Genomic DNA, 13,090 nt, shown 5'->3' on the forward strand with positions numbered 1-13,090 from the left:
AATTATATTGAGGGGAAAAAATTAAAAATTCCAGAAATGGGAGCTAAATTGCTGCTGTTTCCCATAAATCTAAAGTTCAGTCAGCATCAAACCTTATGCTATCTTTTGAATAGGGACACACAGCTCATTGTTTCAGTGAGTAACAGGGTACCATTTCACAAAACAGGTATTATCCTTATACCAAGGAAAACCAGTTCAAAGAACAACAAATTACTTGTACGAGGTTATCCAGACACTTAGTAGAAACAGCTCAGCTAGTGCACTGAACTGTCGAGCCTTACGCCAGTGACCGATCCAGTAGGACATATAGCCCTCCAAGGAAATGAGCTGGGGGGTTTGCTGCATCTCTGGTTACCTCTCATTACCCAAACACTGCTAGGAAAGAGCCCTACATCAGTCATTGTGGAGGACTCAAAACACTGGAAAAACAGAAAAGAGCTCAGAAATGTGCATGGTAAATCCTTGAACACAATTTGGAGCATGATATTTTTGGCCTTTATTGTTAGTCTCTCCAAGGGACAGCATTAATTTCAGCATTGTTGCACAGGAAATTGGTGCCTGAATTGAGGATGCAAAGGAACTCATTAACAATTCTAGCTATAATAATTCAATTTTATATAGCCAAACCCTGTCTCAAATCTCAGAAAATAATAAAAAAACATAGAGTCACCAAAGAAGGACTGTAGTATAGACAGAAAGATTGTATCAAAGGCTAATACAGCAATGTGGGCTCAAAAACCCAGTATTTCAAAGATTTTCTTGGGCAGGCAACTTAATACCTCTATTTCTCAGTTCTTCAGCTGAAAATAAGGATAATAGCAAAATAGGAACATACTAAGGATAAGGCAAGATACTCAATAGAGACTATGTAAAAATCTAACAGAATTGGGTTTGTCCTTGGGTAAAGCACAGTAAATTTGCAGCTATTTTTGCTACATTTTAAGATAACTATGTCACTGACAGCGTTTCAGTGCTATGAAACAAAGATCACATTTTTCCAAGCAAAGGCACAATACACCATACATTACCTTCAAAGGAAATTGCAGATCTATTTTTTCCTATGAAACAAAAAACAGAGACAAACCATGCCTTGATAACATCTGCTGAGCTTTTTCTCAAGACAGAGGGAGATTCAGGTCACATTCAACTCTACACGAGTGATACCCAACACAGGCATCAAGACTATTAGTGTATTTAAGACCAAGATTTTAAAATCATGTCTAGAGCTGGTAAACCATAGCTATTCCTACAGTCATCAGAGAGGAGGAGACAGATTTCCAGTTTTACACCTATAGTTAAAGCCAAAAGAATCCTTTTTTTTACATTTTATAGCAATGTTTGCAATACAGGAATACAGTCTCTCCTCCATCCTACAACATAAATCTTACTGGTATCATTGGGGTTAAGGGACAACTGATACAGTTAAAAAAGATAAGCTACCACAAAAATTATTTCTTGGCAAAGTTCAGCACAGAAACCCTGAAATCAAACAGGCCCAGACAGCAGCATATCTAAATCACACAAACTCTGTAGGATTTCTTCTGCCAAAAGCCAAGGTAAGCACAAATTGTATCAAACAGGGACTTTCCTTCATGGTCTGGTCATAAGAGTCTTGTTTAAGAGGATGAAAAAAAAGCCTTTCAAAAAGTCTAAGACTGACTTGAAGATGAATCTATGACATGAATAAACAAAAGTCAACCTTTAATTGTATTTTCCAGAGTTGTCCAGGTATCAGTAATCAGAATATAAAAACCAACTAATCAGATGCTGCTTGTTCTCTTTCAGTAAGTCAGTGCTGCCATCTATAGCTGTCTAAAGGGCATGCAAAAGAAATTCAAAGTCATGCATCTAAATAACATTCAGGAAGCATGTCAGTAAACAGAGAATGCAGGGTGAGTCAAATACGTTAATAAGATGCAACAAAATAATGATGCTGCAGTACCTGAAGGAGAAATTCTTTCTCTATCACTTCACTTGTCTTGCTTATAAGCCTCTTCTGTAGTCTCTGTACTTTCTGAATCAGCTCATATGCAGTGGGGTCACTGGCCTAGAAAAGAGCAAAGAACTCTCAAAAATTATACATGATAACAAGTTAGGGTTTCTTGTTTGCAAATGAAAATCATAATATCTAAGTGTTCAAAAGTAATAAATATAAAAGGGGAGGGGTGGGAGTGTTTGGTTTTTTTTTTAAATTGCATGCATACAAGCAGTCCTGAAACCTAATGTATCAATTTTAGCAGCAACTGGAACTGCCCACTGACAAATGAAGAGCAGTGCAAGTACTTTCCACTGTTTAAGAACCTCAACAGTTGCTTTGAACAAAAGGAAGAGTAACTGCAATATAGTCTCGAAACAGGTTGAGAAGTTAAGAGGAACAAATTTGTGGGGTACATTGATGAATTATGAGGCTCTAAAGTGTCCATACATGTGAAATCTCATTCTTCAATGGAATGAAGTGGAAAAAATGGTGACAGTGTATACACTTACTGCTGCCCTCTATCTACATAGCCCATAAAGACCAGGACCTAGTAGATGTCTGTCTCTCTGTCCCTTCTCATTCTTTTGTCACAGATTGATTCTGGAGGACGCTCTAAGGAGCAAAGTAGTAATTCTGTGAGGAGCAGCCAGCAAAGCTGACTACTACTTCATATCTTCTTGTTGGATCTTTTACTGAAGGGCAAACTCTGATTGAAGCTTTTCCCCATTCAGGGATTCATAACACCTCTCTCCCATCTGGTTTCTCTGCTCTCATGTGGTGTCTCATAAGGATTAAACTCATACTGCAGTAAAGGCTTCAATAAAGTCCTGCTCTCTATATATCTGCTTGAGTTTATAAGGAACTTGGTATCTCATTGCTCCTAATCTTTTGTCTGATTTTATCTAAATTGACTAATCAATTCAAGTGTAACTAGGACACTAACACAGATATGCACACAGCACTCACAACACAACATCACTTCCTGAGAAACAAGGCTAAAAAGTAGATCAGTCTCCATGATCCACTCAGATCTTGATTTTTTTATAGTGCTGCCCAAACATAGTGCCAATTGTGACAACTATAGTGATATGAGGGTGTTTGTTCATTAGGAATTGAACCAAAACCCCATCAGGATTATTTCACATGGATCTTGCCATCTGCTGGCCTTTCTGTGTTCCAAATACAAACCAGTAAACTAGAATGGAAAGACATGATTTCCCATTACTATTCTCTTCATACATTCATTTTCCCAAAATTGGATGTTTTGACTGGCCTGATTTTTCTTTGTTACAATGTAGTGCTGGAGTTCGTACCTACACATGTTTAACCTAGTTCATCTCCCTTCCATGTGAAAAGCTAGTCACATTGTTCAACTTAAGCTCAGCATGGAAAGAGTGACTATTCTGTTAGTAAGCACAGTCAAAATATTCAGCCTTGTTTCTGTAGGGACTGAGCATGTTACCACTCATTATTAGAGCAGCTAAGCAACCCAGGCTGGCATCAGATCAGAAACCATGCAAGAGTGGAATCTCAGATGGCTCTGACTTAACATCAAAAATATCCAGTGATGCCAACTGATGTTCATATATTTGGTCTATGCTTGATGGATTTTTTATTTTTCCCCTTCACTTGGCAGGTTCAAATTGTGTGAAAATTTAGATTAGCTGTTTATGTAGAACAGTTGAACTCACATTACCTGGAATGACTATCTTTGGGAGCCCACTGCTGTTTATGTGCAGGCCTCTTCCTTTTCTCAGAGATGTAATTTATCTTCTGACTTCATGTCTGTCCATTCTCTAGTCTACCTATTCTATGACCCTTCCAAATTCTGGCTTTCTTCCCATATACATCTCCCTAATTGGTGAGGGTAGGGTTGTATCTTTCCCCCATCGTCCTCTTTCTCATCATCCATGTTAAGGAATCACCCCCTTCTCAATTCACCTTATGCATTCTTACTCCCTTTAGCACTTGACTGTCTCTTTCCAAATGCCTCTGCAATTTTTCATTGAGAAAGTGACACAAAAATAACACTGATTGCATTGTGCAAGGAAACCATTCAGCAGTTAAGCATTCCACTGGCACCATGGAAATTTCAGTCTGCCTGCCCCTCCACATCATTTGCCTAACAGTAAATGAAATGGGCTTTGTGCTGGGTCACTGATTTGGTAATAGGGGCTTTGGGAACATGAAATGCTCACACATCACCTCTAATTTTCTCCATCTGTGAACTTTCAAGGGCTTCTGCAGTTCTTCTTCCAAAATTTTGCATCGAGTTTGTTCCTTTAACAGTTCCTTCTGCATATGATTAACCTCAAATCTGAAGACCAGTATAAAACAAAAAGAAAAATAACCTACTGAAACCATATCAGTGTGACCAAGGCACTAATATGAACATTAACAAATCATTCTTTCATGCACTACAGTGCACAGGAAGCACTACATGGAAAACACAAAGAGTCACTTTGCCACTACAGCAACACTGTAGTGGCAAAAATGTTGCAACATTGACATCACTAAACAGGTGGAATCATAAGGTAGACCTCTTCACTTGTTCTATCAAGAATGGTTCAGAAAAGGGACTCTTGGGGAATCTACTCCACAGCCTACTGGATCTCACTGTTCACATCTTCCCATTTACATTAAGGCCAGAAGGACTGTTAGCTCATCAACCTACAAAACAGTTATGGGTCATATCCAGTAACCCCTGTATTGAATCTAACAGTTTGTGTTCGAAAGAAGTTTTTAAATCTACTTGGCTAATACAATCTGTTATATAAAACACACTCTAGGGTCTAAGTAAGACGGACACCATTCCTTACAGAACTGAAGTTTGATTTCTTCTACTCTTACTACCTCTCCTCAAGGAATTTCAGGGGTGACTTGTTGCTGAATTTGAAACTACTTGAGCACTACCAAGATTCTTTGACAACTAGGCTTTTATGGTGGGGATAGGGGGTTGAGGAGCAGGGGGGAAAATGGCGCTTTTTGCAATGGTCTGACCCTGATCATTCTAGTGATTGGATCCTGTAAGTCCTCCAAGGTCAAAAGGAGGTGGGGAATCACGATGTGCCTGCCACTGAATATTTTCCTGCTAAGCTCAGAGTTACATTTAGCTCAATAGAGAGTAAAATTCCTTTTTTTTAACTGTGAGGTTGGAAAAGGTTATGGAAGAAGAAAAAACATCTCCAATTGGCAAATCAAGAAAGCTAATTAGCAGCACAAGTGATATATGGAGTCTTTCGACAGGCAGTTTTCATGGTGGTTTTGGACTTCATTAAAGTATGTGATTGCTGCTGCAGTTAGGAAGAATTGATCTACCCATCATGGCATGCATCACACTACACTTCAATACCATCACTGAGTTTCAATACAGTAACAGACTTTCAGCTGAATGTATTTGGGCAGCAAGTTCAAATCCTATTCCTGTCTGCAGTCAGTCGATGAAAACTGCAATTGCTAATGTTGTGTGCCCAGTTCTCTTTTCTGTTTCACCAAATCAAACTGGCATAATTCCACTGGAGTCAATGGGACTGACCACGGACTGAAGTTAATTTGTTCTGCTGAAAGGCATGGAATTATACTGATAAGCTAAAGATCTAGCCCAAAACTGTGGTAGCTACATAGAATTGGAATGATGGTTATCTGCTAAAAACATAACTGCCTCTCTTTACAAACCAAAACTGATTCTACAGAAAATGACATTAGTTTCCCATCAGGAAAGAATACACCTCTAATGGAGGAGGGTTAAAAAAAGAAATGAAGCATTAAGCCAGAGAAGGAGGAGATAAATCAAGCTTAGGCTATTAAACTTGTGTTTTAAAGAAACACAACCTTCAATGAAAATTTAACTAAATCTTTCTAAGAGAGCATGCCTGCATATAAATCTGGAAGGAGAGAGCTCTGAAAGTGCAGGAGTTTGTCATAAATATGTCAAGTGTTCCCCATACCCTGTGGATTGCTTAAAAAAAAGGAGTTCCACTCATCTGAGCCTTGTACCACTGTACCACTGAGTAGCTCACTGAACTATGAACACCTTTTGTGCTGATTTCTGTCAGGTTTATTCTGTAGGCAGTAATTCACAGTACCAAGGGAAATATGGAAACTATTTCAACTCTGACCAAGAGGTCTTCTTTCCTCCTTCCTATATTTTAATTTTCTTAATTGCTGATAAGTTGTTTTATAAATTTAATCCAGTTTGTGTTAGAGGTCAAACCAAACAACCTCCTTCTCCAAGGTATAATGCTTGTTGATACAAATCCTTACCATGCATAAAACATGTTTTCTGTCTCAAACATAAAATCATGGCTGCAGCCACTATGGAAATGTATTCCATCAGGTTTTCTACCTGAGCTCCTCCACATTAGCTGCACTCTTGCCAAGTATTCCCTTCTCACGCCGAAGTTTTTTGATCTCCAGCTTGAGAATTCGGATGTCCTCCACCCTCTGCCGGTACTCGCTCTCCCCCCTGTTCAGGATGGCCTGCTGGATTTTTATCTTTTCATAGAGCAGAGCCACTTCATCATTGCGACGAATAAGCTGGGTCGCCAGGGCATGTCTCTCACTGAGCACCTGTAAGGGCACAGGGCAGAGCAGTGAGCTCAGCTACAGTTCCTTCACGCCATCCCCAAGGATCATGACTACATTTGTATCAGTCAAAATCATGTGCATTAAGAGGTTTCACTGCTTTTAATAAAAGAAATATGGCAAGAACCTAATAGTATCCCCTATATGGGTTCAGTCACCTGAACAGTATATACTACGTATTTCGTTCACTTCAGTATTTTAACATTTTGGTTTCAAAGCACTATAAAGCTTTAGTAGTACCACGTTCACAGTAGTTGAGGATCTTCATCTTAAAAATACACTGGACAAATGAGGAAACAAAATGCAGGGTGTTTGAAAACTCAAATTAGAGATTCCTACCTTGTCAAATTCCTTCGTGTGCTTCAGCCTCTCTGCATCAGCTTCAGCAATGATATTTAAGAGTTTTCTCTCTTCTGCCTCCTGATTTTCTATGAATGTTTTGGTTTCCAGAGCCTGTCTTGTCATCTGAGCCACTTCAGCCTGATGGAGAGAAAGAATGCAGGTAAACTGTGCTTAGTAATAATTTTGCATTACACAAACCTACAATTAAGACTTAGGATTTTTAAAAATATTTCATACATTCTTTTAGCTTCCTGAGATGTACATATCTTGTTAGTTTTTGAGAACAAATCACCAAGATAAGCAGGCATGAAGACCCATAAAGAAATATTGTAAACACTATTTTAATATGATTGTATTATACACAATAGAAATTTGAAAGGATTTTTATCTATGACAGTGGTTCAAGTTGTAATTCAGGGATGCCTCATTTAATAAGTTTTTTAAAAAGTGTATAGGTCATATTTAGAAAACTTTTCAGGAGTTGTTATTCAAATTTTAAAGTCAGTCTGGTATGTGAGAAAGGATAGTTCACCTTGCTGAAAAGGGCAACAATCTACGCTGTAGAATAAAAATCAGCATCAACTCAGAAAAGGCTTCAGACTGGAATAACAGAATTGGTGGAGAAGATGGCAACCAGGCAGGGAACAGCAAAATTAAAGAGCTATAGCACTTTTCTTAGTGGATGTGCAGATGAAGAAGATTGGGAAAAGAAGGTTGTTCCTAAGTGAAGGAGCAGCAAAGTACTGCTAGAGTGACTGCACAGCAATAACAAACTAACACTGCCCAGTCATTCTATCCCACTGTCACAAAATTCAAGGCATGCATGTAGATAAAAACTAATAAGGTCTTCTTGGATTATCAGAAGTTTCTATCATTGCTATGCAACTAGAGCCAAGGTGGAACTAGCTGACCACAGTCCATTTCCATAGATATGAAAACTTTCAAGCCTTGACTCAAAGACTTTGCCACAGCTCTGGCCCTTATAAAGGATGATGTTCAAGCTGCCTTTTGGGAACAAGCATCATTCAATGTTGAAAGAATTAGGCTGTGATATAGGCTGTGATAAAGGCTGCACCTGCAAAAACATCAATTTAAGACAGAAACAGTTCCATCATCATAATAAAATAGCTTGTTCCATTCTTATTTTCTTTAATAAAATTCTCATTTTCCCATATGTGTGAGACGTAGCTCTCTTAGTCAGTGTTAGATATTCATCAGAATCCACCAGCTGAATGAAAATGCAAGCCACTTCACACTGAAATGCAATCAACACTGTGCAAAAGCTGTCTACAAATGTAAAACTGCTCATGCGTTCGGTACTGCTGGATAGTATTTTTTTTAATATATCAAAATTCTGTGGTCTCCTTATGTCAGAAAAATATGAACTGTAAACAAGAAGTGGCATTAGATGTTGGCAGTAAACATTTATATAAACAAATCTCCTCACTGGAATGCACTAAGTTAAAATAAATCTGAACTCCCTTGTATAGTAAAGAACATAAATACTTTAAGCCACACAAAAGCCCAACAAGCTAACAGGATTTTCAGTTAGATTAAATATGCTGAAAACTACAGTAGGAGGGTCTGTGTACATTAGGTAAGAGAAAAGTAAATGAATAAACACAGTTACTGGCAAGGAGAAAAATGATCAGGTCTGAAATGGCTGTAAATCAGCACAGCCCACTTGAATTCAGTTTGGAGACTTTGTACGAACTGAAGAACAGTCAGCAAGAAAGAATAATGTATATAGGACCTATACCAGTATCTCAAACCAAATTCAAACTAAATTCTTGTTTAGATTCTGAAATATTACTCTAAGTGAAGAGGTTTTTTTACTGGTATTAGAGCTCAAAAGAAAATATGAGTTTTACAAAAGTTATAACTGAACACAGAATGCTGAAATAAAAAGGCAGAGGTTTTATATCCAGACTTCTAGAAAATGCTAACAAAAAAAATACACATAAACATCTACAAAAATATACAAAGCCTGACTTGCCAGCAGCTCAAATCTGGAGGGCCATAGATAGATTGTTTCCAACATTCAGATGCTCCGTCAAACCACTCTAAGCTGCAAGCCTGTAAGAAGGCCAACTGAAGCCAAAAGATGGCTTTGTGCTGGCTTTAATGGAGCCTGGATCAAGTGTCCTCTGTTTCATTTACCATGATGACAGATTTTTAAGACCTTTATGCCATCTGAGATGAGCATAAATCCAGTGTCTGTATAATCTCATTCCTATGAATCCCAGTTCTCAATGATTTAGCACATTCTTTAAACTTATTTCCAGGAGCAGCTTGCTTACTTCCTTCACATCAGCGCAATCAGGACGAAGGGAGGCTGGCTTGCAACACAAATAATTGTGTTCTTTTGTGCCTGTGACAATCAGCTCCCTCTGAATTCTCTTCTGTTTTAGTATTCAGCAGCGGCACTCAGGTAAGAAGACCACAGTGCCCGGCAGCTAGTCAGCAATGTCATGTCAATGTATGGACAAACTTGCTAGTGAGTCATTGAGTGTGTAAACCATGTAGCAATCATATATTTGTCAAATAAATGGCAGACAGTTCTGAGGTGATGAGACAGAACTGGGGACTAGTTAAGGTAGAAAGCTGCACACAGGAAATGAGATGTTGTTTGACTTCTCCATCGCTGATAGAACAACTCTGAGACAGATCAGGTACAGGAACACAAATTCATCACCTTTTTACAAAGCCCCATTGACATCTTGTCATAACTGTAATGTGCTGAGAGGGGCTGAAAACTCAAGAAGTCATTGCAGCAAAGCAATAAAGTGACAAAAGAAAACATTGTGAAAAGTGACAGAGGACTTTCAGGTTTTTTGAGGGGTATTTTTTTCCCCTGGTATTGTTTTTTTTCTCTAGTGCTTAGTGAAGATTAAAAATAAGCTTCTGTGGACACTAACTCCTTAAATCTTTCCAGAGCACAGCAAATTGGGTTGAGATATCACCACAAATCTAATAGCTTGTGTAAGGATGGGCTGCAGCCAGCACTTAGAAGAACCAGAGCTTCAAGCTCAGATTTCCTTTGATTTACAACAGATTCTTCCTGCTTTATATCACAATATTAAAATAACTTTCTGTGCAGGGGGACCTACTAAAAGGCACTGCCTAACTCTCAGAAGACTAATGCTTGCTAGTTACACAGAAATACAACATTGTGAAGTGTAATATAATGGGGGTTGCACTTAAAAACAGCAGAGAGAAAAGAAGTTTTTAAAAATAAGAAGTTGAATTACAAGGATCCATATTAAAAAGTTTGCTAGAATCAGGCTATCCTCAAAATCCACTTTTCTGAAAGCAAAATGGAACTTTTTAGTAAAAAATGTTCAGTCACCAAGAGATTTAAAGCTTCCAACAGACAGTTCAGGACTTTTTGATAATTATAGGCAGAGATTAAATCTGTCAGATACACAGAAGATTTGTGCAACTATTATCTCTAAAGTGTATTGAGGTCTTGAGCTTCAATTACAGAATAGTTTAGTAAAATACAACAAAACTACGACAGACCAGAACATAATGCAGTTCTGTGAAATCATGGCAACTATCCTTTGTAGGAAGGTATATGTGTAAAGGGTCTTACTTTCAATGATTCCTTCTCCTCCTCTGAATGCTGATGATCTAGATGTGCTTTCTCAAGGGCTACATCTTTGTCTTTGAGCTCCTCCTTCAGCTGATCCAGCTGACGTGTTGAAGTTTTCAGTTTCATCTTCATATCTGCTATCTCATCCTAATAAACAGAAAGTGTGATCACAGAGAGGGTTAAAAAATGAGCTTATTTGTGATGGGGAGTTCAGGCTGTTTAGGTGTTGGAAAATGTAGCCACAGTGCAAGAGAGGAGACATGTTGTACGTACTACAAGACATCACTTTTTAATCCAACAGACCAAAACAGCTTCATTAAATGACAATTTTTTTATTATGCCAGCATGACACTGCAATAAAAAGCCTTTAAAAGATACACTGACAAAAATAATGACCATCAATTATGAGTTTAATAAGCCCTTTAATTTAAAGTGCGGGACATACTATAAGAACAAGCAGTCAATCTGAATTATTACCATTCAATCATATCCATCTGTTTTCATGCTTCTAGTCATGTGTTTTTCAATGATGTTGTATGCAGTTGGGGACAAATCTTTGGAGAGAAGCTGTTTTTGTGCAAATGAACATACCCATGAGTGAGATACCTATATGGCTTCAGGGGAGAACAGAAAATGCTTGCCTCCATTTTGCCTATGTTCTGGCTTGTACATAGGTGCAAGGGGGAAAAAAGTTCTCAGAGTTTGAGAAGTCCCTGGTATGAGAATATTTATCATATATTTTAAGCTCAAAACACAGCGTAAAAAGGCTGGTAGCAGTGAAGAGAGATCAGGTCAATAGGAATACTTCTACTCACAGCACAAAGGTGCCTGCCTGTAGAAAATTAACCATTTCATTTCATCACAGTGACAGCACATGTTATGACATGAAATGGAAGCTAACAAATTCAATGTTTAGACAGACATACTTTTCTGGATCTAATGAAAGTAGCTTTAGAAGCTCACAGAGAAGACATGATAATCTTTCATGTGAATACATCCTCTTTCAATGCAAAACAGGGTTTTCAAAGCTGTCTTAACACTGTCCACCATAGGTGTGGATTCACTTGACAAATGAGTGATGTTTTCTTGCATGAAGTGTTTAGCATAGCTAAGCAAGATCTTGAGTCACAGCAATCTTCACGCAAACAGTACAGAGGAAGTGCTGACTAGTAGTAATTTGTCATTAGGCCCAACTGTGCATGTTCAGCCACTCTTGTGAATGCAAAAGTCTTATTAAAAGCTTATTAAAAGCTGTCTTTGCTACATAGCCTATAAATATCTTTACAGTTGTAAAAGATGACAGATTTAACATATAGTGCCCAGGCATATACCCAAATACATTCTCGATTAGTTATTTAATGAAGAACAGTAAGAGCACACAATTTTGCAAGATGGTCTTCTAGTCAGCTTGCTTAAAAAAATGAACTCCTAACACCAAAAGAAACCCCAAGGATGAAAACACTGGGTGTATCTCATATTAAAGACTGCCAGCATGTTTTTTCCAGGAGATTTTACTGAGTTGAACGCTATAGTACTTTGCAGACCACCAGCAAGGTGGGCATAATGGGATCATTTCAAATTAAGCAATCTAAAAATACTTACAGCTAGCTTTATATAAACAAGCCTGTGCAAATTTGTTTTACTTCCCAAAAAGAAAAAGAATTTACCATAATGTTTAAAGCAACCCTCTTTTTTTTCTTTCATGACTGGCTGACCTGTTACTGAACACTGAATGGCTGTTTTTCTCATTGCTACACATAATACTGGCATATTGCCTTGGCCAAAAGATCTTCTGGGGTCAGCCTTCTCACACAGGACTTGCTAAAAACGTTTTGCAGTATGCCAAGTAAGCTATTAAAGTCTAAACACTGGCCTCTGACAACTGGAACTGTGAACAACATAGTGTATACCACCATATAACACTCAAAACCAAAAAAAGCTGCTTCATTTTCTAACTCAGCACATAGTTGTCCTTCTTTATAAGTAAGCAAATTTATGTTCCATGTTTTAAAATAAAAACTATTTTTAAAAAATCAGCATTGCAATTCTTCGTCCTTATTTCTTCTGAGAGATTGTTTGGGAGCAGCAAGAATTCCAACACTGCATCCACTGATGAGAGGCTGATTAAGATCAAGCAACAACTCCCACATAAGTGGCAAAATGGTTCATTCCTCATAGAATTCAGTACACAGTTGGATAGGAACTTGGACAGTTCACTCCCATCTCCTTTTCAAGCAAAGCACCTACCCATTCAAACCTAAGTATAAATTTTTAATTTACTATATATGTTTATGTCATAAATCTTTATTCAGAAATAACCCAGGGCTGTAAATATTTCACAGCTATCCAAGGTCCCAATCTCTGCCAATTACAATAGCATTTGTGTAATATTTTAGATCTTTACATCAGAATAACAGAATACATCCTTAACCGGTCTGTTCCCTTCTTCTAGTATTGTTACTGAGATCCCCAAGGAGGAGACATGAATGGAGAGAATCATTTCCCGAGGAAAATGACAGTCTCTGAGAGGATAAAGCAAGGTGGAAGCATTTGGTTCTTGTCAAAAAATTCAACTTCAGCGGAGAAAGTGT

The 13,090-nt window shown here is 38.0% G+C and overlaps 1 protein-coding gene across 1 annotated transcript in view; it reads right to left on the reverse strand.

Annotated features, from left to right (window-relative positions):
* The window catches only part of CFAP58 (cilia and flagella associated protein 58), a 56,698-nt gene that overhangs the window by 21,332 nt on the left and 22,276 nt on the right, over positions 1-13,090 (reverse strand). Inside the window, exons 11-15 of the mRNA XM_051800207.1 lie at positions 10,500-10,646; positions 6,902-7,042; positions 6,324-6,547; positions 4,184-4,295; positions 1,943-2,047 (exon numbers count right to left, since the gene is read on the reverse strand). Coding sequence (XP_051656167.1) covers positions 1,943-2,047; positions 4,184-4,295; positions 6,324-6,547; positions 6,902-7,042; positions 10,500-10,646 — 729 coding nt within the window. The remainder of the gene's footprint in view (positions 1-1,942; positions 2,048-4,183; positions 4,296-6,323; positions 6,548-6,901; positions 7,043-10,499; positions 10,647-13,090) is intronic.

Source organism: Manacus candei, unplaced genomic scaffold, assembly GCF_025592945.1.
Source record: "Manacus candei isolate 608988 ecotype Guabito, Panama unplaced genomic scaffold, ASM2559294v1 h1tg000050l, whole genome shotgun sequence".
NCBI classification, from domain to species: Eukaryota; Metazoa; Chordata; class Aves; order Passeriformes; family Pipridae; genus Manacus; species Manacus candei.